Below are 26,873 nucleotides of genomic sequence, written 5' to 3'. Positions count from 1 at the left end.
TAGAGCAGAAAGAAAAATTATGGCAGCTTCATATGGGGGGCAGATAAATTTCCCGAGCTTAATGATATGATAAATATAATTTTTTTTTTAAGTAGGTTGTGCACAACAAAATGATTATTTTTAGTGTTTTTGTATTTGATTTTAGCATACAGATGGTTAATTGTTTATATCATTGTTTAATTAGTGTTAATTATTGTAATGTTTTGATAGGTCAATTGTTGTATAGATTGGAAAGAGTTTTTGAGTATTTTATTCTGAAGAAGTCAAGAGATGAAGTGGAGAATCAAAAAAAAATTGCCCACTAAATTCCTGTGTTTCTTTTGCTCGTTGGCATTATACCTAATTTTTATTGTTTTTGTTATGAATCATCACTGTTGGATATTGTGGTGTTTTCTTAGTTACCAGAGCTGTTGATGGGAAGGTTGGGAGAGAGTGCAACTCTTTTGGCTGTCCATTTTGTAGAAAACATTGATAAGTCTTTGTGTTCCTGAACAACACTAGAGCAGTGACTGCACCTGACTGCCATCCACTGTTACTGGTGGCTCCCATGTGAGAGTAGTATTGCAGTACAGCATTTATTCTATTCATATCATGAGGAAAACCATGTTCTTGTGAGTGTTGATTCACTATCCCTCCTAAACCTGCTGCTCCAGTCCATCAGTGTATCAGTTCTGAATGCTAACTGTACTTTATTTTTATTGAAGTAGTTGTCCTATTACAGTGGATATGGTGGTCTGGTGTCTGCATTAAATTTGCCACTAGTTATTTATTGTGCTGTGCCAGGAAACATGCCACTTTTGTTTTACTAGTTAGTTAACTGTAGAAGAGGCTTCATGTTTATATTTAATTCTTAGTATGGTGATTGGTTAAAGTAGATCTTTTCCATTTCATGATTTTTTTTTTTTTTTGGAAATTTATTTCACAGCTGGAAGGGATGGAGGAAGAACTGAGACAGGCACCTCACTCATTTCGTAACCAGATGGTAACCAAGATTAGAGGCTACAGGAGGGACCTTGGCAAGCTTCAACGGGACATAAAAAGCACTGATTTAGGTCTGGGGCCCAGGAACCAAGCAGAATACAAACACACACCCTACAATGAAAAAGATGAAGAACAGGTGAGTACTGTCTTAACTTTTTCAGCTGGCAGTTTTCTTCTGTGTTTCTGCCCATTTTTATTTTTAACGTTAAGATATTCATGGAGAATTGCTATAACATTAAATTGTAACTTTCATTGTTAATCTGCAATCTTTGTCTCATTTTCTTTATTTTTAACAACTTTATTGAATTATCACTTAAGACACAGGCAAACCATAGTAACACATTCCCAGTTGCAATTATTATACATTACATACATTTTTTTGTATATTTATCATCCATTCAGCATTACATAAGTTTTTATCAATTCCTGCCTTCCCTTAAACCTCACTCTTCCTTCAAAACAGTAAATCTGCATGTATTGTTCCCACAGTTTCCATTTTGTCAGTGTAATTTGCTCTTGCCCTTTGCCCTTTTTTTCTCTGCTACAATATTCAGTACTTCAAATACAGTTGGTTTAGACTTTGAATTAAACATTCTAGTAAATGCTTTTTTTTTTTTTTTGTAGCCACCAGAATTAAACTGAACAAGGCCTTACTATGTCTAGGCAATTCACTTACTGTGTCCCAGCTCAAAAAAAGAAAAAAAAAAATAATTTCCTTAGTTATACCCACTTGCTAACCTAATATTTCTGACAGAGTACTAGGGAGGGAATTTCTAAAGCGTTCCACCTCATTACACTCCTAAAATATATGTTCCCAGATACCTTTTTCTTCCCCATTACTCCTCCAACATGTGCCTTCCACATGAGGAAATATTCTTTGGAGTCTGCTTGGGATAGAAAAATACTTATGCAAGCACTTCAAAGCAAAAATCCTATATCTTCTAGATTTTGTTGCATATTTGGGAGCCATACTTATGTCCTCCATCGCTTCCTTATAAATAGTTTATCTAATCTCGCTTCCTATTTTTTTCTAACCTACTCTGATTCTTATACTTATCATGCAGTATTATATATGATGTTAAGTTGTCCCATCTCACCTTCGTTCTTGCTGTTTGGGTTTGGAAGCCGATCCTCTGCTCCGAGTCGGCCTCTTCTGTAGGCTTGAGGCTAACCCTTATCCCAGAATGCCCAGCGTCAGCTACCCAGACCTCATTTGCCGCTTCAGCTGCGAGGTTGCTTCGTTACTGGCTCAGGCTTAGTATAGTTTTTTCTGTTATTTTAATTTTTATTCTTCAGAATTTTTCAAGTTTTGGTCTAGATATAGTACTTTATCCCTTATCGCTTTCTTGTGTGTTGTAGCTTTGTTGGCCGTCGCTCCATACTTGCAGGCCTTTCTGTATCCCCTGAACTCGTTTAACTTAGAGAGTCCCCCCCCCCCCTTAGGACAGCCATTTAAATTAGAGGCTCTCCTTTCTTTTCCTTAATTGTAAAAAAAAAAAGACGGTTTCTTAGTTTAGTAGTGTAAGATGTCAAAAGAGGCCAACGTTTCTGGCTTCAAAAAGTGTGACTCATGCTGTCAGAAAATGTCTCTGACAGATGGGCACACTAGCTGTGTTTATTGTTTAGGGGCTGTGCACCTGCAGGACTCCTGCTGTCTCTGTCATGCATTTAATCCAAGAGTCCTGGAGGAGCGCAAAAACAAATTAATCCTTCGAGGATTATTGAAACCACAGGATTCCTCGGCTAAAGGTTCTCAGCCAGTGAAATCCTCTTAAGTCTGTCAAGCCGTCAGCTCCATCCTCGGAACCGACTCCTGGGCTTGAACAACCAAGTTTGTTGGTGCCGACTAGCATCGACAAGTCAACTCCTCCCTCAGCTCCAACTGCTACCTCGGAGCCGTCTCGGAGCCACAAGCGTGCAAGGTCTCCTTCATTGGAGACTATCTGCTCAGTGCCACAGACACCCTTATTAGGAAGTGAACGCAGTCATCGCTCTTCATCCCACTCCTCTTGATCCTCTAGGTTATCGGATCAGGATGTGGAGAGAGTAGTCAGCAGGTTGCTTAAATCACAGGCCATTGCGAAATTATGTTCCAGCCCACCTCAGCAGGTTGGGGCTTCATCTGCCTCCATCTACATTCCTCCTCCGACTACATGTAGTTCGGAGCCGGAGACCATGGACATGCGGATAGTAGAACTGACCACGCCGATCACCTCCTCTTCGGTTCCGACGTCGGCTCCAATCACCTCGATTGTTCCGTCCACCGAGGGATCTGGGTGCCGAAGCTCTCTCGTCTGCTCCGAGGGGGGAAGTGGCATCGGACCCTTGTCCAACCCCGCTCTTCCTCTCGGAGCTGCGGCGCAGGTGAGATCTGCTCCCACATCGGCCTCGGAGCCATCGCCCTCGATGCTGAGACTCCCATCTCTTCGGAGCCGGAGCTTTCTTTACCTTGGGGTTGGGACACCTTCGAGGTCATGCGGAGTGTGCTGTCCCGTGAAACAGCCCTACTATCAGCCCCATCAGCTTCTTCTGTTGTGGTGCCTGTGCCAACCTCTGCTCCTTCTCCGGCCCAGAAGCGTAGGGAACCTGTGCCCCAGGACACCCCATTGGGTGACCCCTCTTCTTCCGAGGCCTCCCCTGATCACTTAGAGGAGCCTCCCCGGAAGAAGAAGTGCTTAGACTCCCCTGAGTCTGTCATCTCAGATACAGACCTGGATGAATCGGAAGACTCCCCCAGGTCCCCCTCAGAAGATGTTTCCTTTTCGGACATCCTTGAAATGCTTAGGCAGAGGGGTGGCTGGTCTTCCCTAGCCCCTACCGAGGACCAGTCTGTATACCTGGAGGTATTCAGTTCCCAACCCTCCACCTTTCGATCCACTCGTGTCTGTAGTGGCTTGAAAGGCTTGGTCATCTCCAGATTCTGTGGAACCTACTCTGAGGAGACCAAATAAATTCATAACATCCCCCAGGACAAACAATTTCTCACTAAAGGTGTGCCAGTTAATGCCATGGTGGTAGTAGCAGCCACCAAGAAAGAGTTAGCAGAAACTTCTTCGTCTATCCATCCACCAAACAAAGAGTCTAGGACGATGGACAGATATGGGAAGAGAATGTTTTCCTCAGCGACCTTCTCCATGAGGTCCCTGAATTATCTCTCTCATTTTACACGACTTCAAAGGGATTTCCTAAAAGAGCTTGGAGATACCCTACAAGATCCTACAGCTGAGGGAGCATCAGCCAAAATAGCTTCACAGCTTGCGACTCTTAATTCACTAGTCAACTCCTCCATGAGGCTGATTTCCTATGCAGCCGATGGAGCAGGCAGAGCCGCAGGTACAGGAGTAGCTCTCAGGAGACATGCTTGGCTGCGGCTGTGTCAATTTGTGGAACCCTTTTCAGCGTCCCTCACAAATACTTCCTTTGATGGCTCCTCAATTTTTGGGCCTCAGGTGAAAGACACGCGTACCAGGTGTGAGCAGGAAGGCAAGACTCTCTCTGCCGTGGGAGTCCGTTTTTCCACTCCTAACAGACCTTATCCCAAAGGTCAGAGGAGTGGAAAGATGTGGTTTTGAAAGTCCCAGGGACCCTTGCCTGACACACGTGGTGATTTTTCTCCCAAGGGCAGAGGGGGAAACAGTAGCAATGGCAGACTCCGCCCTCTGGGCAGAGGGGGACCGCAAAATCAGGGTGACCGAGAAACTTTCTCTGCCAAACCCTTCCAGCATCCCTGATGGGTTGCCCGACTGCTCACCTCTGGAGGCAGTCTGGGGAAGACCTTCCCTGTACCGAAAAGCCTGGCAAAATATAACAAGAGACAAAATGGGTACTATCTATCATATCCAGAGGTTACAAAATCCCCTTCCATCAAACACCCCCTCTAAAGTCAAAAAAGTCCATCCCAGATGTCCCACCCAATCTAAGGGATCAAGTAGTTATTCAAGTTTCAAAACTGCTAGAAAAAAGAGCCATTCAGGAAGTCCCTGCAGACCAACTAGGATCCGGAATTTACTCAAGATTTTTTTTAGTACCAAAAAAGACAGGGGACTGAAGACCAATACTGGATCTCAGCAGATTGAATAAATCTGTAAAAAAGAAAAGTTCCGGATGGTAACACTACAGTCCATTCTCCCCTTTCTGGGTCAGAACAACTGGATGTGCTCCATAGATCTTCAGAATGCGTACTACCATATCTAAATGGGCAGACACTCCAGGAGATTTCTTTGCTTCCGGTTAGGGGCCAGTCATTACCAGTTCAGAGCTCTGCTCTTTGGTCTCACCACAGCCCCCAGAGTGTTCACCAAATGTATGGCAGTAGTCACGGCTCACCTGAGACGTCAAGGATTCCAGGTGTTTCCCTATCTAGCTGACTGGCTCCTAACTGCTACCACCAGGCATCAACTCTTAGAGGCACGGGATTATACAATATCAGCCTGCACCCAACTAGGCATTACAGTAAATTTCGAAAAATCTGCCTTGTTGCCCTGTCAATCTGTTACATATATAGGAGCAGAATTAAACACAAAAAGTTTGCAAGGTTACCTCAGGAAAGAGTTTTCTCTATTCACCAACAAGTGTCATTTCTAATGCAGAGCAGAAAGATCCAAGTCAGATATGTCCTGCAAGTTCTAGGCTCCATGGCAACTGCCATTCTTCTTGTACCATTAGCGCGTAACCACATGAGTCCTTCAGTGGCTTTTCTTTACACAGTGGTCCTTCCAGGAACTACCAATGTCTCACATGATCCTGATTACAGAAACATGCAAAAAACAGCTCTCTTGGTGGATGGTCTCCCCACTGGTGACTCAGGGCAGACCTTTCATTCAACCCCCTCTGGTAGCCACAGTGACCACAGACTCCACCAAGATAGGGTGGGGGGGGCATTATCTAGGCAGGGCAGTCCAAGGCATGTGGCAACCTCATGAGTACCATCTGCATATCAATGTCCTCGAGATGAGGGTGGTGCTCCTAGCGTTGCAAGCTCTTCAAGACTCTCTTCCTTCCAGGACTATTGCAATCCAAACAGACAACATGTCAGTTGTGTGGTATATCAACAAGCAGGGTGGGACCAGGTCTTACCCCTTGTGTTGAGAAGCCCTCAGGCTGTGGCAATGGGTGATTTCCTCCCAACGTTTTCTGACAGCAATGCACATCCCTGGGAAATCCAACGTAATAGCGGACAGGCTCAGCAGGGCTATCCTCATGCCTCATGAGTGGTCTCTGAATCAGGAAGTTGCGGACCTTATCTTCCGCAAATGGGGCCAGCCTTGCTGCAATCTATTTTCTGCCCCCCTCAACAACAAATGCAGCAGCTACTTCTCCCTGCTTCCTCCTCCAGGTCAAACTCCCAGGGACGCTCTAGTCCACGATTGGCCTCAGGGACTCCTTTATGCATTTCCTCCTTTTCCCCTAATTCCAAGACTCGTACAGAAAGCAAAATCATTGCGTTGCAAAATGATCCTCATTGCCCCCTATTGGCCTCGACAGATATGGTTTCCGTTCTTGCACCTCCACCTTCTAGACCAGCCTTGAGTTCTGGACCCAGTGCCAGATCTGTTAATTCATTAGTCAGGCGGGTTACACCAATCCCTTCAGACTCTCAAGCTCACAGCTTGGCTTCTCCACTTCCTACCTTAGCCAAGCTTCCAAGTATTTCCCCAGCAGTTTGTGATATTGTTTCCTCCCATAAGTCAATTACGAGAAAGACTTATGCTAGCAAATGGAAAAGATTTTCTTACTGGGAAGAATCTAGAAACTTAGACCCCTTTTCAGCCCCAGTCCATCAAATTCTAGAATTTCTAGCAGAGCTTTTTCAGTCGGGTGTGGCTGCTGCTACCATCAGGGTACAACTGGCTGCTATATCTAATTTTCATATTGGAATTCTTAATTCTAGCATAATGTCTCATAAGCTCTGCAAAGCCTTCATGAGAGGAACATCTCTTCTTAGACCCCCATTGAGGGATCCACCTCCTCCTTGGGATCTCAATTTAGTTTTGACTTCTTTGATTCTGCCTCTCTTTGAACCAGCAGCTTCATGGCCCTTAAAATTTCTTTCTTGGAAAACACTCTTTCTGGTTGCTATTACCTCAGCTAGACGTGTTTCAGAACCCCAAGCACTCTGTGTTCATCCTCCATATATGGTGTTTCACAACGATAGAGTTTCTCTGAGAACCAACCCATCCTTCATACCAAAAGTCTGTTCAGAAAACAATTTAAATCAATCCATTGATCTCCCCATCTTCTTTGCAGTCTTCACCAACTGGATGTGCACAAACAATTATGTTTTTACCTCCATAGGACCAAAGAGCTAAGAAAGTCAGACCAATTATTTCTCTCCTATGCTCATAATAAGCAAGGCCTTCCAGTGACCTTATCCAAATGGTTATCTGACACCATTGCCTTTATTTATCAGTTAAGACATAAACATCTACCAGCAAAACTGAAAGGTCATTTTACTGCAGCATTAGCCACTTCTGTAACCTTTCAGTCTAAATTGCCCATAGACTCAATTTGTGCAGCTGCCACTTGGGCAAACCCTCATACCTTTATCTCTCATTACAAAGTGGATGTGGTCTCCCAGAGCAGAGCTTCCTTTGGTTCCACTCTTCTGAAGAGTTTGTTCCAATGAGCCACCTGGAGTCTTTATGTGCTACGTGTCCCAAACAGCGAGAACGGAGGCAAGATGGGACAACTTAACATAAAGAAGTTATGTACCTACCATAATGTTCCATGTTAGTTGTCCTTCATCTCGCCTTCCTTCTTGCGTCCCCCCCTCCTTCCCCCTTCCTGCAGGATTGAGAGGAGTTCACTATTGTTTCACTGGCTGATTTCCTTTTTTTTTTTTTTTCTTGGTTCACATGCCAGGTAATTTTATGACAGTTTACTCTGATCTTTTATTTTGGTAAATCAGTTTTTAGGTTACTGGTTACTTTATATGTCTAGTGTGCGCTATCTCAAATGAGATCTGGGTAGATGACTCTGGGCATTCTGGGATAAGGGTTAGCCTTGAGCCAGTAAATAGCTCTCGAGCTATACAAGTAGGCAGAGTCAGAGTCAAGGATCAGCTCCGAACCCAAACAGCAAGAAGGAAGGCGAGATGAAGGACAACTAACATGGAACGTTATGGTAGGTACATAATTTCTTTTTCTACTAATTATCAATTTTTAACTGTAGCTTCTGTTCAAGATTCATTTAAAAATTCTAGCAGAGCAGGTCTTTCACGTGAGATTCCCCTATCTCTTTTTCTATGTTTGCATACTGATATCGATCCCTGATAGGGAAGGCAGTCTCTAGCCTGCAGCCCAAATGTCTTCTTGGCTTCTTCCCTTTCTATTCCCTTCCCTATTTACTCCCAATACCTTGTTTCCTTTGCCAGTTTTCTCCAGTAAATTCCAAGCCCCCTCTTATCTGTTCTGTGTACCCCTAATTACAGTCATCCCTATTGCCAAAATCTCCTTGCTGCATTCTCATGTTGGCTTTGTTCTTAGAATGCTTTCTGCAACTTTAAGGAAAATAAAAGCCACATAGAATATTATATTCATAAAGATCTGCATCCAAAATCCCACTCTGCTTATTAGTTGAATCCCTCCTGTTTCATCATCATTTCTTTCCAATTTGAATTATAGTTTTCTGCTTGTGTTATTTTTATGAGCCTCAACTGTGTAGCTCTAAAATATCTCTTCAAATCAGGTGATCCTAATCAACCTGTTGAAAGGATCAACTTATCCCACTTAACCTTTTCCTCTCCCAGATAAAATCATTCAACTCTTTATTAATTACTGTCCACATCATCTCCTCTGCTTGATAAAAATATGTCTGACCTGTATATAAAACTAAGAGAGACTAAAAACATTTTTACTGCCTGTATCTTGTTATCCATCTCAATAAATAAGAGCTTCCAGCTTCTCCGTTTTCGTATTACCGTTTGCTTAGTCTCTTTCCACATATCCTTAGTTAACATAACAGAATCCTTTTTAATCCACACTCATAAATACTTCATTTTATTGTGTCCCCGTAGGTATGGGTATTGGTGGACCAATTATTGTGTCTGTACATATTTTACAGCTGTAGTCTTTGTTTTATCCTCATTGATTTTATATCCAACCCCCCAAAAAAACTTGAAACTGTCTCAAGATGTTCCATAACACTGAGACATTCTTTTCTGCTTTTATCAGGTACAAAATAGTGTTGCCTGCAAATAAAGCCAACTTTTCTTGATTACTTTACTAATTATATTATTGAATTTCTGAGTTCCTTATTTTCTTTGCAAATGGCTCTAAATATAGATCAAATAACAAAGGAGAAAGAGATCACCCCTGCCTGGTTCCTCTGTTCAGAGACAACTTGTCAGAAAGGAACCATTTCACTTAATTTTTGCCTCTGATCCCTCGTATATCCTCCTAATTAACCATGTTATTGTATGAGGGAATACAGATGCTTTCATTGCCCTACTCAAAATCCCAGCTTACTCTGCAGAATGCTTTCTCTGCATCAAGACCCATCAACAACTGCAGTACTTTTTACAATCTGCTTCCCTCTGGATCATCGTTGTTCTGTTAATGTTGTCAAAATTTTGCCTCCCCTCCACAAAACAACATAGATCCATACCTATCAATTTTGGCAACACCTTTGCCATTCCTTTAGCAATTCTAGATCTAACTAGGAATAAAACACAGTGGTATGATGCTCAAAATAAACTAAAAACAAACATATAGTATCGTAACTGCCAAACGACCGGACCACCACTGACTTGAAACTAAGATATGTTCTGTAATCCTGTCTCGTCTTCATTCTTATATATGGATTCAGAGCCGATCCTGGGCTCTGACTCGGCCGATTACAAAGCTCAAAGTCTCTCAGTTGGCTCGTGGCAAGGTAGGTATCCCATAGTGCACTAGTAAGAATCCCCAGATCTTGTTTGCCGCGTCTACGAGTTCAGAAGTGCTTCTTTCTTGGCCGTGACTAAATTGGATATTTTCATTACTATTATTGTTCTTATTGATATTTTTGCATATAATATAGCTTAGTTTACATAGTTTAGGTAATAGTTATAGGTAGTAAATAGTAGTGTGTTTTTCTATTTTCTGTAGTTATTGTGAGAACTTGTTGGCCGTCTCTAGGCCTGTTTTTGTTCTTCAAGTGGTATCCCTTCTGTGTGCTAGTTTTTGAGATAGTTTTTCTATTAGTGTAGGTCCGCATTTGTGTTGGGACCTTTTCTTCTAGTATTGTATTTCACTAGAATAGTATTCTTGTGTGCAGTGTTGTTTACTATACTTATTGGCTAGTTTTTAGCCTGTTTTAAATTTACATTTTGTGGTATCCTTTCTGACTTGGCTTCTTTCCTGTTTTTTGACAGCTAGGTCAGTTTAAGTTAGAGGACCTAGTCCTCTATTAACCTTTTCTGGTGTTGTTTCCTCAACAGGGCTAGGCCCATTTAAATTAGAGGACCTAATCCTCGGTTGTATTTCTTGCAGGGCGGGGCCCATTTAAGTTAAGGACCTTGTCCTCTCTTTCTGTCTTTGATAGAGTTCTGTTTGTACTAAGCATGTCTAAGGAGTCTAAAGATAATAAACCTTCGGGTTTTAAAAAGTGCCTTAAGTGCGCCCAAAAAATGTCGATAACTGATGGGCATAGTAACTGTGTTTACTGCCTTGGCACCATTCATCTTCAGGAAACTTGTTCTTTCTGTCACTCCTTCAGCTCTCGAGTTCTCCAAGAAAGGAAGAACAAACTAATCCTGAAAGGTCTCCTTAAGTCTTCCTTTGAGGAGGATTTTAGCCAGCTGTTCATCCTCACACTCCAAGTCTTCAAAGAAAGAGAAGGTCAAATTCTACTGCATCAACTATTTTGTCTGGACCTCCTCAAAAAGTATTGATATTGGACAAGCCTTCTACCTCTTCAGCTCCACTGTCCTCTGAGCCAGTCGAGGTTATCGATATTGACACTGCAGTGTCCGCCCCAAGATTTTCAGAGCCGACCACTGAGAAATTACCTCGGAGTGGGTCCAGAGAGTTCTTGCCAGTCTCCTCAACTTTACGATCTCTCATATTGCAGAGATGTACGTTGCCTACCCTGTTATCCAGATCCTCCAAGAGCCTTTCTGAAGAGGATGTAGAGAGAGAGTAGTGCTTAGACTCTTGAAGTCATCTGCTTTACCAAAATTGTTGCTGGCTCCAATCCAGTCAGTTACGGAGCCATCTGAGACCATTCTCCCTGTTGTTGTTCCTCCTCCGAGCCATGTTGGTCCTTCGGAGCCAGAGCTTTCGGTGCCACTTGTTGTGGAACCCTCAGTTTCAGCACCCCTTGTGTCAGTCTCGGAGCCGAGTTCCGCTCAGACACCTTCGGTGCTGTCCTTGGTGTCTAGGAGCAGAAGCTCACCAGTCGGCCCTGACAGGGACGCTTGGACCCGAACTTCGATGTCCTTCAAGGATGCATCTGCAGTCCTAACATATGGGTTGTCCTGCCTCAGGCAGCCCTTCGGTCGGCCGGATTCCAAAGTCTGGGTCTGGCCTCGGCTGATGTCGCACTTCACCTGACGTCATAGCTGCTGTCAATTGGGTATAAAGGCATCAGCCGACGCCATTTTCCTAAGTCTTTCTTGCCGCGCGGTGCCTGAAGCAGAAGATGTTCGCAAGTGCCGGTCGGTCAGATCCAGAGATTTCTACTACCGAAGACTTCTTAAAAGCTAAGTATCCCGTTGGGGACTCTTTCTTGCCTCAGCCGATGTCAGAAAAAGTAAATAATTGTTTAACTTGTGGGAAACAAATACCTCATAAGGATTTCCACTCTTACTGCCTTCCTTGCTTAGGCCCAGACCACGACGTAGCAGCTTGACTAGCCTGTGCTTCCTTCAACCGACGGACACTTAGACGTCGGTCGGAGTTTGCGGAGGAGTTTTTTGGTCCCGCTTTTGCTTACAAAATGCCGTCAGAGACTCTGACTTCACAATTAACTAAAAAGCGTAAGGAAAAGGACCGACACTTGCGGTCTGCGGTTTCGGCCGAAACCACGGTTAAGCCAACCGCGAGTGTCTCGGTTTCGGCTGAAAACAGAGTCCGCGGTTCTTCCTTCGGCCGAAAGCATACCTCCGACAGCCGAGGCCTCACCTAGCATGGCTGAATCTGCTACTGAAATTTCTCCTGCTGTAGCAGGCTCCCAGGATTTATCAGATACTATTCCTTTAGACATATCTACTCCTGCACGTGGAGCTGCTAGGCCCCCTGCATCCATGTCTATCAAGGCTTTTTCTAGGGCTAAAGCAGCTAAATCTTCTAAGGCCTTGCCTGCTAAAACCCCCTCACACAGGCCTAGCTCTAGTTCCCAAATGCTCAGCCTGGCAGAGGATCTCATTTCTTTGATCAGGGGATCCCATCCGCACCCTGACAGGGCATCTCATCCCCCTCCAGAGAAGAGGCCTAGAGCAGAGCCCCCTGAGCCAGTTTCTTCAGATTATTCCTCTGATGATTCAGACAACTCAAATCCTCCAGAAGGCCCTTATTCTCCTTATGAGGACTCTGACGCAGAAGACTCCATTCCTTCTGCCTCTCCTCCTGAGGAATTTTCTTTTGGGGAAACCTTGCATGCTATGAGAGAGCAATTTCAATGGCAGGGCCAGGATTTTTCAGATTCTAGGAAGAGGCTAAGGACCTTTTTACACTTGCCACAGCATAGGCCTTTAGCCATTCCTCCAGTACTTACAGTTGTGGATGATGCATTTAATGATGCTTGTACTGCCCTGACTCTCTTCCCCGGCCCTGCTAAGCCCGACAGATACTACAGGGTCCCGGACACACATTATCACTTGTATAAGGCTCCTATTGCAGATCCTGAAACTATTTCACAGGGCCCCAAAGCTGTAGCAACTGCCAAAAACCCCCTCCCCTCTGAAAGAGAATCTAGAGCATTAGAGAGATGGGGTAAAAAAGTTTATACTTCTGCTACTCTTTCGGCTAGGGCCTTAAACTGTCAATTCCACATGATTCAATACCAGGAATTTTTGTTAGACCAGCTAAATAAAAAACTATCCTCTCCTGAACCTATAGACCGTAAGTCCCTTCAGGATTTGGTACATAACACTCAGCAGGTCAGTAATCATTCTTTAAAATGCGGCTATGACTCACTGGAGGCTTCCTTTAGATCAGCTATGACTGGTACAGTGATCAGAAGGCATGCATGGTTAAAAGAGCAATCCTTACCAGACCATGTAAAGTCAAAGCTCCTAGATGCTCCCATGGAGAAACACAGTTTGTTTGGCTCCCCTGCACAGCAAGTGTTAAAGAAGGTGGAAGAAAAAGCAAAACCTGTTCAAACAGTCAAGGATTTCTTACAGGTCCAGCCTCCGAGGTTTAGTAGAAATTGGCCTTCGAAGAATTGGTCCTTTCCAGACACCACCAGAGCACAGAGAGGCAGAAATAGGCATTCAAGGGGCAGAGGTCAATCCAGAGGTGCCTACAGGGGACGTCAGTGGCAGCCTAACAACCAGAGAAGTACTGCCACAGACCCAACTACTACCACAGGACAGTCACAGTGACTTGGCTCTGATACCGCCTACCAAGGAACAACTGGAAGCACCCTTAGGCAGAAAGCTAGCCTTATTTTCAGTAAACTGGCATTACATTACAGGAGACAAATGGATTTTACAGACAATAGACAATGGTTACAGGTTTCACTTCCATACTCTACCAAGGAAGAGAGGAATGCCAAACCTACCACCAAACCAAAAAACAAACGCTCTAGAACAAATCAACCACTTACTAAGGATGAGAGCTATAGAAAAGGTACCGCCTATGGAACAAGGACAAGGATTTTATTCCAGACTTTTCCTGGTGCCAAGAAAAGAAAACCAATGGAGACCTATTCTCGACCTGTCCACTTTGAACACATATCTCATTGTTCCAAAATTCAAAATGCTGACCCTACAGCAACTTCTTCCCATGCTGGGCAAGGAGTCTTGGCTGGTGACTCTAGATCTCAAGGAGGCATACCTGCACGTCCCTATACGACCAGATTGCAGAAGATACCTCAGATTTCTTGCAGGATCAGAGCATTATCAATTCTCAGCATTGCCCTTTGGCTTATCTACTGCGCCCAGAGTATTCACAAAATGCCTGGCATCAGTAATTGCTCATTGCAGGCTTCAGGGAATACAAATTTATCCATACCTGGACGACTGCCTGATACAAGCGGACAACAAGGTCAAATTAACAAAAGATTTGGAAAAGGTTATTCACCTATTGCAAGCCCTGGGATACACAGTCAACATAAAAAAGTCAAGGCTGGTACCATCCCAAAGGATAACATTCTTGGGTGCAGAACTGGACACATCAAATCAAATGGCATTTCTCACAGCAGAAAAGCAAAAGCAACTACCACTCTATTTCATGGCATTAACAACGCAGAACCAGCTTACAGCAAGGAAAGTCCTGCAAGCCCTGGGTTACATGGCATCCTGCATAATATTGATTCCACATGCCAGACTACATATGAGGAAGTTGCAATGGTACCTAAGGAATTTATGGTCTCAGCACAAGCACAGCCTAGAAACCCAAATTCCAATAATTCCATGCCTGAAGCAAGAATTCCTGTGGTGGGCTCAGGCCTGTCAGTTGAACAAAGGACTGCCTTTCCACAGCCCTCACCCAAGCCAGACTATCACCACGGACGCCTCAGACCTTGGTTGGGGGGCACACATGGTAGACAAGTGTATACAAGGCCTATGGACACAAGACCAGCTGAACCTACACATAAATCAAAAAGAGATGCTGGCAGTGAAACAGGCAATTCAGACATTCAGACAGTTTCTTCAACAAGGTCATTTGCTGATAAGGACGGACAACACCACAGTTATGTGGTATATCAACAAGCAGGGAGGCACACATTCATATCCTCTATGCCGGATGGCAATGGACCTGTGGAATGTGGCCCTGAACCTCAACATTCAGCTCCAGGCTATATTTGTGCTAGGAAAAGAAAATATACTAGCAGACACCTTAAGCAGAACTACCACGGATGCCCACGAATGGATGCTGCATCCAGACATCTTCAAAACCATTACAAAGAAATGGGGGCTACCAGAAATAGACCTGTTCGCATCCCCACACAACCACCAATTGAGAAAATTCTGCACAAGGACATACCACCCACTTGCTTGGAAGGTGGACTCCCTATCCTTCAGTTGGGAAAACCTAACAGCATATGCATTCCCACCTCTTCCTTTGATGCACAAAGTGCTACTGAAGATCAAAGATCATCACCCAAAAATCATCCTGATAGCTCCAGACTGGCCGAGGCAGCATTGGTACCCGCTACTGAGGAGTATGTCTCGAGCACACGCATGGCCTCTACCTCTAGTTCCTTTACTGCTAACACAGAACAACTTCAAGATCCTGCATCCAAACTTGAAAACACTGCAGCTAGCTGCTTGGAATCTTACATAAAACAAAATAACCCAGATTTATCTCAGAGGGTTAAAGACATTATCCTGGAGGCTCGCAGACCCTCCACAAGGAAAACTTATTCAGCAAAATGGAAAAGATACCTCATTTGGAGTGCAGCAAAAGGAGAAAATGTATCATTGGCAAACATAGCTAACATCCTGGAATATTTAGCAGAACTCTTCCACAATGGCCTGTCTTACTCCTCCATTAAGATTCATGCATCAGCAATTTCAGCAGAATACAACATGGATCCTCCAGTCTTCTCTCATCCTCTACTCAGGCAGTTTCTAAGAGGTATTAAAAATGTAAAGCCTCCAAGGAAGCCACCTTTGCCTACATGGGACCTGAACTTTGTGCTAGAAAAGTTAACACTTCCCCCTTTTGAACCGGCAGCAACAGCAGAATTACAGTTCTTATCTTGGAAAACTGCTTTCCTGCTTGCAATCACTTCAGCAAGAAGGGTATCTGAATTACAGACATTAATGGCAGTACAGCCCTTCCTTATCTTCCATCAGGATAGAGTGTCCTTGAGAACTAACCCTACTTTTATGCCAAAGGTGGTCTCCAGGATATCATTGAACCAAGCAATCCACCTACCAACATTCTTCCCCAACCCACAGAACAGGGGGGAAAGACTACTGCATACCTTGGATGTGCACAGCCAATTGCGCTACTACCTGGACAGAACCAAGAACAATAGAAAAACTGACCAGCTTCTGGTAGCATATGCAACAGGAATGGAAGGAAAAGCAATTTCAAAACAGACAATCACAAAATGGATAGGAAATTGCATTAGATTTTGTTACTCTTTTCATGGAAAGACAACTCCAGAGAACATCAGACCTCACTCCACAAGGGCTACAGCCACTACTACAGCTTTCTTACGAGGAGTGGCTACCAAAGACATTTTAGAGGCTGCTACTTGGAGCTCCGTGCATACATTTGCCAAGCATTATAATCTACCTTTATACTCTAGATCCCGAGCAGGTTTTGCCACTGCTGTTTTGCAAGGGATCTTAACTACACCATAATCTTCTTAGTGCCTCCTCCCCCAGTTTGGCTATGGTATTCTACCCATATGTTAGGACTGCAGATGCATCCTTGAAGGACATAGTACAGTTTTGTACCTACCATAAATGTAGATGTCCGAGAGGTATGCATCTGCAGTCAGGATTACCCACCCTCCTTCCCCTCTGTGGTACTCCTAGGGTATTTGCCCATCTTGTAGCTGGCTGGGGGAATCTATTATGGTGTATTTGTTTGTATATATGTATATACATGTTTATTTTGTTTTCTCTCTACTGTTTGGAATCATTTGCATTTATCCAAATTTAGCCTTCCTAGAGGGCACCTGGCATCTGGGGCAAGTAACACTGAGGAAAATGGCGTTGGCTGATGCCTTTATACCCAATTGACAGCAGCTATGACGTCGGGTGAAGTGCGACATCAGCTGAGGCCAGACCCAGACTTTGGAATCCGGCCGACCGAAGGGCTGCCTGAGGCAGGACAACCCATATGTTAGGACTGCAGATGCATACCTCTCGGACATCTACATTTATGGTAGGTACAAAACTGTACTTTTCCGAGCCTACCTCTTGGTGTGGTTGAGCTCGGACCCTACATCCATCTCACAGCTGATCACTTTGGAGCTGAGGGCTACTTCCATTTCCTCGGAACCAGGGCTGTCCTCTGAGCCAGAGAGATCTGCATTCGAGATGATGAGGAGCGTGCTATCTAGGTAATCTCTGCACAAGGGTACCAATGCTCTTCCCTCTCAAGCACCGACCTCTGTCTCAGCACCATCTCTCTCTCTCTCTTGGCAGCAGAGACCTGCAGCCTCGGGTGCCCCCGTTGGGTGGCCCCCCAGTCTTCTGTGACCTCCCCAGAATACCCTCCTGTGGAGCCCCCTCAGAAGAGGACTTGCAAGAGGAAGCATATAGATTTCCCGGATGAGTCCACCTCGGACACTGACCTCGAGGAGTCAGAAGGTTCCCCTAGGTTGTCCTCTGATGATATCTCTTTTGTAGATATCCTGGAAATCCTGAAACAGAGCAGCAGCTGGCCCACTGTCACCCCTTCTGATGGGTCAGTGTACCTGAAGGCTTTTGGGTCTCAACCTTCAGCCTCCTGGGTGTCTCCACCTTTCGATGATCTCCTGGACCTAGTTGAAAGGTGTGGGGAAACTCCTGATGCCATGGAATCAGTCCCCAGAAGGCCCAACAAATTTCTCTCAGCCTCCCAAAGAGAAAGAGTTCTTGACCAAAGATGTGCCTGTAGATGCCATGGTGGTGGCAGCAGCCACAAGGAAGGAGCGAGCAGAGACTTGTACATCTGTCCATCCACTGAACAAGGAGTCTCAAACGATGGATAGATACGGGAAGCATATCTTCTCTTCAGCGACTTTCACTCTCAGATCGCTGAATTAATGCACCCATTTTACTAGGCTTCAAAGCGATCTCCTAAAGGAACTAGGAGATACTCTCCAAGGTACATCAACTGAAGGAGTCCCTGAGAAAGTTACTGCTCAGTTGTCCACCTTAAACTCCATTGTTAACTCCTCAATGAGGCTGATATCCTATGCAGCAGATGGCATGAGTAGGGTAGCGGGTTCAGGAGTTTCCCTTAGGAGACACTCCTGGATGCGCTTATGTAACTTTGCGGAGCCCTTCAAATCTACTTTTATCAACGCTTCCTTTGATGGTTCCTCCTTGTTTGGACCAAAGGTAAAAGATACATTTATGAGGTGCAAGCAGGAAGGGAAAACTCTCTCCGCCATGGGAGTACGTTTTTCCGTCCCTTCTAGACCATACCCCAAGGGTCAGAGAGGCGGGAAAATGCGGTTCAAGAAATCCCTGAGATTTTTCCTGGAGACACAGGGTGATTCCTCCTTCAGAGGCAGAGGAGGAGGAGGAGCTAATAGTAGAAATCGCCCTAGAGGCGGGGGGGGGGGTCCGCAAAACCAGGGTGGCCGCGATTCCTTTTGTGGTTGTCAGTATCAGTGCTCCTGAAGTAGGGCCCGACTGCGCTTTTCTGGAGCCAGTCGGAGGTCGCTTATCTTTGTATCCAGAAGCCTGGCACAACATCACCCAAGACAAGTCGGTACAAAGAAAAATCACCAGAGGATACTCCATCCCCTTCTTTCTTCCATCTCATGCCTCCAAGAAGATCCCAGATGTTCCACCCAATCACAGGGATCAAGCAACCATAGAATTTCAAAAGTTGCTTACAAAGAGTCAGCCAAACCATCCCCGCAGACCAGATAGGATTCAGAACTTACTCCAGATTCTTTTTAGTGCCAAAATGAACAGGGGACTGGAGGCCCATTTTGGACGTCAGCAAATTAAACGAATCGGTGAAGAAGTTCAAGTTCCAAATGGTAACTCTGTAGTCTGTACTCCCTCTTTTAGGGAAAGACATTTGGATGTGCTCCATAGACCTCCAAGATGCGTACTACCACATCGAAATGTACAGAGCATAGAGGAGTCATTTACGCTTCCGGCTGGGAGCCAGTCATTACCAATTTCGTGCTCTGCCCTTTGTTCTCACCACAGCCCCCAGGGTGTTCACCAAATGCATGGCGGTAGTGACAGCTAACTTGAGACGTCTTGGATTCCAAGTGTTTCCGTACCTGGATGACTGGCTCCTGACCGCCACCACCAGGCACCTACTTCTACAAGCCAGGGATTCAACCATCCAGCTCTGCATGCAGCTAGGAATTACAATAAATTGGGAAAAGTCTGCCTTGTCACCCTCTCAATATGTGGCTTTTTATAGGCACAGAAATTGACGCAGTCACCATGGTGGCTTGTCTTCCTGCAGACAGAATTCAAAATCTCAGACGACAGATATACAGCTTACTTCCTTAACAGAGAGTCATGGCCATGACGGTGCTGAAACTTAGACCATGGCTTCTACCATAACTGTAGTTCCACTAGCCAGGCTGCATACGCGAATCCTTCAATGGCTACTTTTTTTCCCAGTGGTCTCTTCAACAACTGCCTCTGTCTCATCATATTCTGATAACGGAATCTTGTAAAAAGGACCTTTGCTGGTAGATTCAGACCTTCCTTCCTCGCCAACCCGTTGCTACTGTGACCACGGATGCCTCCCAGATAGGGTGGGGGGCATTATCTAGGCAGGACTGTCCAAGGCACATGGCAAGATCACGAGGCTCACTTGCATATCAGTGTCCTACAGATGAGAGTAGTGCTACTAACGTTGCAAGCACTTCATGACTTTCTTCCTCTAGGGACGATAGCAATCCAATTGGACAATATGTCAGTGGTATGGTATTTAAACAAGCAAGGAGGAACCAGATCTTACCCCCTATGTCGGGAGGCTCTTTGTGTTTGGCAGTGGGCAATATATTCCCAGCGCTTTCTAGCATATCGTGGGGACAACCAGTGTGATAGCCGACAAGCTCAGCAGGGCAATCTTGATGCCTCACGAGTGATCTCTGAATCATAAAGTCATGGGGCAGATTTTCCGTAAATGGGCACAGCCTTGCTGCAATCTTTGCCAGTCCAGTCAATGCCAAATGCAGCAGCTACTTCTCCCTTACCCCCCTCCCCGGGGAGACCCCAAGAGATGCACTTGTTCACAATTGGCCTCCAGGACTTCTTTCTGCATTTCCCCCCTTTCTGCTCATATCAAAAGTGATCCAGAAAGTAATGTCCGTGGGAAGCAGAATGATTCTGATCACTCCTTACTGGCCTCGTCAGATTGGTTCTCCTTTCTTGAGCCTCATCTTGTGGGCAATCCATGGAGTCTGGACCCAGTTCCAGGCCTCTTGACACACGTCAGGCACCCTCCACCCCTGCCTCCACACCCTCAATTTGACAGTGTGGCTGTTCCACTTCCATCCCTAGTCAGGCTTCATGATTTTTCACCTGCAGTTATCCATATCCTCACGTCTTCCCACAAACCTTCCACGAGGAGAAGATTTTCTATCTGGGCAAGGGAGAAAAATGTATTCTTACACAGCATCGATTCCCTTGGTGTTAGAATTCCTAACTGAACTTTTTCATCAGGGATCAGCTGCTGCTACAATCAAAGTTCAACTGGCAGCGATATCAAATTTTCATTTGGGACAACATGAGCCTAATCTTATGGCTCACAGATTGTGTAAAACTTTCCTTAAAGGCACTGCCTTTCAGGAACTTGCATCTCCTTGGGATCTAAATTTCATTCTGTCCAAACTTATTTCCCCGCCTTTTGAACCTACATATTCTTTTGAACTGAAGTTCCTGTCTTGGAAGACCATTTTTCTAGTAGCTGTTACATCCGCCAGAAGAGTGTCAGAGTTACAAGCACTGTCAGTCAAACCTTACTTTTGATTTTTCATAGAGACAGAGTTTCCCTTCATACAAATCCGTCTTTCATCTCCAAGGTTTGCTCTGTCTAATTTGAATCAAACTATCGAATTGCCAGTATTTTTTTTCTAATTATTCAAACCGTGCAGAATATAAATTTCATCAACTTGATGTTCACAGACCGTTAAGGTTCTATCTACATAGAACCAAGGAACTTAGAAAATCAGACCAATTGTTCATATCCTTTTCTGATACTAGGATAGGTCTGCCAGTTTGTAAGATATCAAATTGGATTTCAAACTCTATCTCGTTTATCTACTCTTCCAATGGCAAGGAACTTCCGTTTAAAGTTAAGGCTCATTCTACCAGATCCCTATCCACATCTGCTGGCTTTCAAGCCAGAGTCCCAGTTGACAGTATTTGTGCAGCAGCAACTTGGGCTACCCCTCATACTTTTATTACTCATTACAAATTCACTTTGACCTCAAGGGTACAGCCTCCTTTGGTTCCACGGTTCTTAGGAGTATATTCCCATGAGCCACCCGAGAAAAAGGTGCTAGGTACGCTGTCTCGTATGTAAGAATGAAGGTGAGATAGGACTACAGAACATAAAGAAGTTATGTACTCACCATAACATTCCATGTTTGTAGTCCATCTCACCCTTCATTCTTATGAACCCACCCCCCTACCCCATCCATGTATCTTTGGAGGAGCTGGAGACAAGATAGTATTGCATTTTTGTAGGGTGGAGACCTTTCATCAGTGTTGTTCCTTGTGGAAAACTTTTCTGTCACTTTTATACTCTGCAGCAAACAAGATCTGGGGATTCTTACTAGTGCACTATGGGATACCTACCTTGCCTTGAGCCAACTGAGAAACTTTGAGCTATGTAATCGGCCAAGTCGGAGCCGAGGATCGGCTCTGAACCCATATGTAAGAATGAAGGACGAGATAAACTAAAAACATGGAACATTAGGGTGAGTACATAACTTCTTTTTTTATTAAACCAAAGATCAAGTGCTTTCATCCTCCAATGCGTGGACTTCATCAAAATCTAATCCAGCAACAAATAAAAGGTTTATATAGAAAATATGAATGAATTGCATCCTCATTATCAGATTAATTAAACAAAAGAATAGTCAAAAAGGCACACTTGATTTAAAGGGACCGCAACTTATTAGGTTCAATCGTTGTTTTACAAGACTTAAAAAAACATAAAGTCCGTAAAATTAATCAGACCTACTACACTTAAAGAATACTTGTTTGAAAATTCCAAAACCAAACAGCTTATTTTAAAAATGAACTATTGTAAAAGCACTTATAAATGTATAGACATAAGAAATTTATAATCAGTTTGAAACTGAAATGGGCCTGTATGACGTTGCATCTGATGAGTCTTTGCCATCTTTAAGTATTACAGCCACCAAAGCTTTCTTCCAGGATGCTGATGCTTTTCTTCCTTCTAAAGTAATGTTAAAAAAAACTTCCATATCTTTATCACTTTTTTCTTCTCTCTTAGCTTTTAAACTTCCTTAAGAATATCATCTATTCCTGGAGACTTTCCTGCAGATTGATTGTATGTCACCATTTTATCTCACTCTTATCTTAATTTTTAATTGTTGAGCCTCATCTGCTTCTAACCTTGGCATACTTGTCTTCCATAAATGTTTCCATTTGTGGTCTTTATTGATTTCCACATTTCTCTGCTTTATACAAATGTTCATAAAATTTCCAAATATCTCTAATACCTCAACAGGATCTCTGGATGTTCTTCGTGTTTCACTGTTGCAGTCATTACATTTGGGTTATCCTGCTGGCAGGTTGCCCTCAGTCGGCCTGAATTTCAAAGTCTTGGGTCCTACGTCGGTTGCTGTTGCCTCTTCCCTGACGTCAGGGGTATAAAAGATGCAGCTGACGCCATTTTATTCAATCTTTCTTGCCGCACGGTGCCCGAAGCAGAAGCAGTTCATAAGTGCCGGTCAGCCGACTCCTGAGATTTTCGTGTTCGAGTTTCAGATCTGAAGTCTTCATTAAAAGCTAAGTACCCTGTTGGGGAAACTTTTTTCTTGCTCCAGACCAATGTCAGAAAAAGTTAATAATTGTATTTCTTGTGAGAAGCAAATACCTCATAAGGACTTTAACTCTTACTGTATTCCTTGCCTAGGTCCTGACCACGATGTTGCTAGTTGTCAGTTTTGTGCTAGATTTAACCAACGTACTATTAAGCATCGGTATGATTTTGCATTAAGCTATTCTGGGCAAAGATTTAATTATACAATGTCGTCGGATAGCCATCCACTACCGGAGTTCACAAAAAACCCAAAACAGACGAAGCTTCTCCTAAGCAAGTCGCTGGTCCGCCGGTTCTCAGTGAGGTGCTTTCGCAGCCCCTGACGCCTGCTACTTTAGAGTCACAGGCCGCTACCGACTCCCACGTGGAGTCGGCCAGGCCGCTGGAAGCCCAAGGTATTGGAGCCTTGGAGATTATTCCCTCAGATGGGTCTGGAGCCGCTGAGCAGGCATCGGCTTCTGAGGGTGTATTCAGACCTAAACAATTTATATATGAAACCGACTTCAAAGACAAAGACTAAAACACCTTTAAAGGCAAAGAAACAAGTTCACCAGCCACAAGGACAGGCCTCCATGCCCAAAAAACAGATGCTCAAAATGGCCGAAGACTTAGTTACCTTGATCAGGGGTTCCCATCCCCCTCCTGATAAGAGGCCTAGGCAAGAGACAGACTATGAATCTTCAGATCAGGTTTCCATTTCTTCTGATTCCTCTTCTAATCAGGAATATTCTCTTCCCCCCCTATGAGGATTCTGATGCTGAAGAATCAATTCCTTTAGCTTCTCCTCCTGAGGACTACTCTTTTGGGGAAACCTTGCATACTATGAGGGAGCACTTCCACTGGGAGAGCCAAGATTTTTCAGAATCCAAGAAAAGGCTCAGAGACTTCCTTTTTCTACCTCAACACAGGCCTCTAGCTATTCCACCTGTGTTGGACATTGTAGATGATGTGTTCTCGGAGTCTAGTCTGACCCGTGACTCTTTACCTCCAGCTCCTGTTAAGCCGGACAGATACTACAGGGTCCCTGACTCTCATAAATTCCTTTTCAAAAACCCTACTGCAGACCCAGAAACTATTTCTCAGAGTCCAAAAGGGGTCAAGGCTTCTACTGCAAAAAACCCTACCCCCTCTGACAGGGATTCTAGGGCACTGGATAGATGGGGAAAAAAAGATTTACACACCTGCTACTTTGGCCATAAGGGCCTTAAATTGCCAGTTTCATATGCTCAAATATCAACAATATATCATGACACTGCTTAAACAGAAAATGATGGCAAGTTCTGATTGTGCAGAAAACAAAGAAATGCAGGATTTATTGCATGCAGCTGAACAAGTTGGAAAGCATACTTTGCAATGTGGGTTTGTTTCTCTGGAGGCCTCCTGCAGGGCCACTGTTACGTGTTCTGTCATTAGGAGGCATGCTTGGTTAAAGGAACAAACTCTGCCTGACCATGTTGAAGCAAAATTATAGATGCTCCTTTCCAACATGATACCTTGTTTGGTGTTAAGGCAGAAGAGGTGTTAAAGAAAATGGAGGACAGAGCTAAATCTATGCAAACGGTCAAGTATTTTTTACAGGTACAGCCACCTAGATTTAGCAGACACTGGCCTACAAAGAATTGGTCCTTTCCAGTCTCAGACAGACCTCAAAGGGGCAGATCCAGACGCCCTAGAGGCAGATCACAGCGGCAAGGATCCTACAGGCCTAAGCATTGGAGTGCTTCTATCTCCAAAGGTGGAGAAGACAAAGCACAATCATACAGGAAACGGTCCCAATGACTTCCCCCTGCCTGCATCAAGCACTTATCTTCTGGCAGCACCTTTATGGGGAAAACTAGCACTTTTTTCTCAAAATTGGCACATTATAACCCAGGATAAATGGGTTCTAGACAGTGTCACAAGGCTACAAGTTTCATTTCCATACCCTGCCAAGGGCAAACGGTTGGCCAGACCTGCCAGAAAATCAATGGGCAGAGGCTCAAAAACAAGTCGCAGCTCTCATGGACATGAGGGCTATTCAACAAGTGCCACAGCAAGAGCAGGGACACGGATTTTACTCAAGACTGTTCTTGGTACCCAGAAAGGACAAAGCATGGAGACCAATACTGGACCTATCTATTCTAGACACTTTCCTGGATATACCAAAATTCAAGATGTTGACCTTACAACAGCTTCTGCCCATGCTGGGCAGCAAGGCTTGGCTCGTGACTTTAGACCCAAAAGAGGCATACCTGCATGTCCCAATCAGGCAATCATGCAGAAGATACCTCAGATTCAAGGCAGGCTCAAAGCATTACCAATTATCTGCACTGCCCTTTGGCTTATCTACTGCGCCTAGGGTCTTCACAAAGTGCTTGGCACCAGTAATTGCTTACTGCAGGCAAAGAGGAATACAAATATATCCTTACTTGAACGACTGCCTCATACAAGCAGAGAACAAGGACATTCTACTACAGCATCTGACTTTTGTGATAAGACTTTTAACATGCCTAGGGTACACAGTCAACAAAAAGAAATCAAAACTAGTACCCTATCAGGAGATAATATTCCTGGGTGCAAGCTTAAATACAATTGCCCCAATGGCTTATCTCACTCCAGACAAACAAAGACAACTGACTACCTATTTCAAGGAAATGGCAACAAAGGCCCAGTTATCTGCAAAAAAAATTCTGCAGGCTTTGGGCTTCATGGCATCCTGCATCTTACTAATTCCATATGCAAGACTGCATATGAGGAAAATTCAGTGGTACCTAAAAAGTGTCTGGACACAACATTGCCACAGTCTGGAAACAATGATTACTCTAATTCGCTGCCTGCAACAGGAATTTCGATGGTGGACAAAGGCTTGTCACCAAAACAAGGGGCAGCCATTCTCACTACCCCCAGCCAGACAGAGCCTAATGGTGGATGCTTCAGATTATGCCTGGGGGGCACACATGGCAGGAAGAGGCATTCAGCGCACTTGGTCCTCAAACCAAAAGCATCTACATATCAATCAAAAAGAGATGCTAGCTGTTCAAAATGCCCTGACAGCCTTCAAGGGCCTACTTCATCCAGGACAACTACTGATAAAGACAGACAACACCATGGTCATGTGGTACATAAACAAGCAGGGGGGCACTCATTCTTATTCCCTGTGCAGACGAGCCATGGCTTTATGGGACACAGCATTGACTTACCAAGTTCATCTGCAGGCACAATTCCTGCCAGGAAAGGACAATACTTTGGCAGACGAACTAAGCAGAAACCTCATGGATCCCCACGAGTGGCACCTGGATCAACAAGTCTTCAGCATGATAACAAAGAAATGAGGACGCCCTGACATAGATCTATTTGCCTCCCCTCAAAACAATCAACTAAAAAGATTCTGCATAAGGACTTATCACAGACAGGCTTGGAAAGTGGACGCCTTGTCTTTCGACTGGACAAAACTGTCAGTATATGCCATTCCTCCACTGCTTCTCCTCCCCAAGGTACTCCTAAAGGTCAGGCAGGAAAAACCAAAAATGATTCTGATTTCCCCAGACTGGCCACATCAGTACAGGTATCCGATCTTAAGGAACTTGTCCCAATGCCCAGCCTGGACCTTACCTCAAATACCTCATCTACTGTCCCAGCAAAACAGTCAGATTCTGCACAGCCAACTCAGGACCCTAAACCTGGCAGCATGGCGGATAATGTAGCCATACAAACCACACCTCTCAGTAAAGCTGTGGTGGATGTCAATTTAGAAGCCAGAAGGCCTAGTACTACAAAATCCTATGCTGGAAAATGGAAAAGATGTCCTTCAAGAATGCAACTGCAGTCATAACATATGGGTTGTCCTGCCTCAGGCAGCCCTCGGTCGGCCGGATTCCAAAGTCTGGGTCCGATGTCGGCTGATGTCGCTTTTCTCTCCGACGTCAGAGCGGCTGGAGTATATAAGCATCAGCTGACGCCATCTTCTTCAGTCTTTCTTGCCGCGCGGTGCCCGAAGCAGAAGCAGTTCGCAAGTGCCGGTCGGTCAGCTCCTGTATTCTTCGAAACCGAAGTCATCAAAAAAGCTAAGTACCCCATTGGGGACCTTTTCTTGCCTCA

At 44.5% G+C, this 26,873-nt stretch overlaps 1 protein-coding gene across 2 annotated transcripts in view; it reads left to right on the top strand.

Moving 5' to 3' along the window:
• Positions 1-26,873, top strand: part of VTI1B (vesicle transport through interaction with t-SNAREs 1B) — a 646,522-nt gene that overhangs the window by 166,150 nt on the left and 453,499 nt on the right. For both annotated transcript variants that reach the window (XM_044074064.1, XR_006365209.1), the window contains exon 3: positions 926-1,117. In XM_044074064.1, the coding sequence (XP_043929999.1) occupies positions 926-1,117 (192 nt within the window). The remainder of the gene's footprint in view (positions 1-925; positions 1,118-26,873) is intronic.

The sequence above is a fragment of the Protopterus annectens genome, chromosome 6.part0, assembly GCF_019279795.1.
Source record: "Protopterus annectens isolate FY-2018-M chromosome 6.part0, PAN1.0, whole genome shotgun sequence".
Classification (NCBI taxonomy): Eukaryota; Metazoa; Chordata; order Ceratodontiformes; family Protopteridae; genus Protopterus; species Protopterus annectens.
This window is presented reverse-complemented; position numbering and strand designations above follow the sequence as displayed.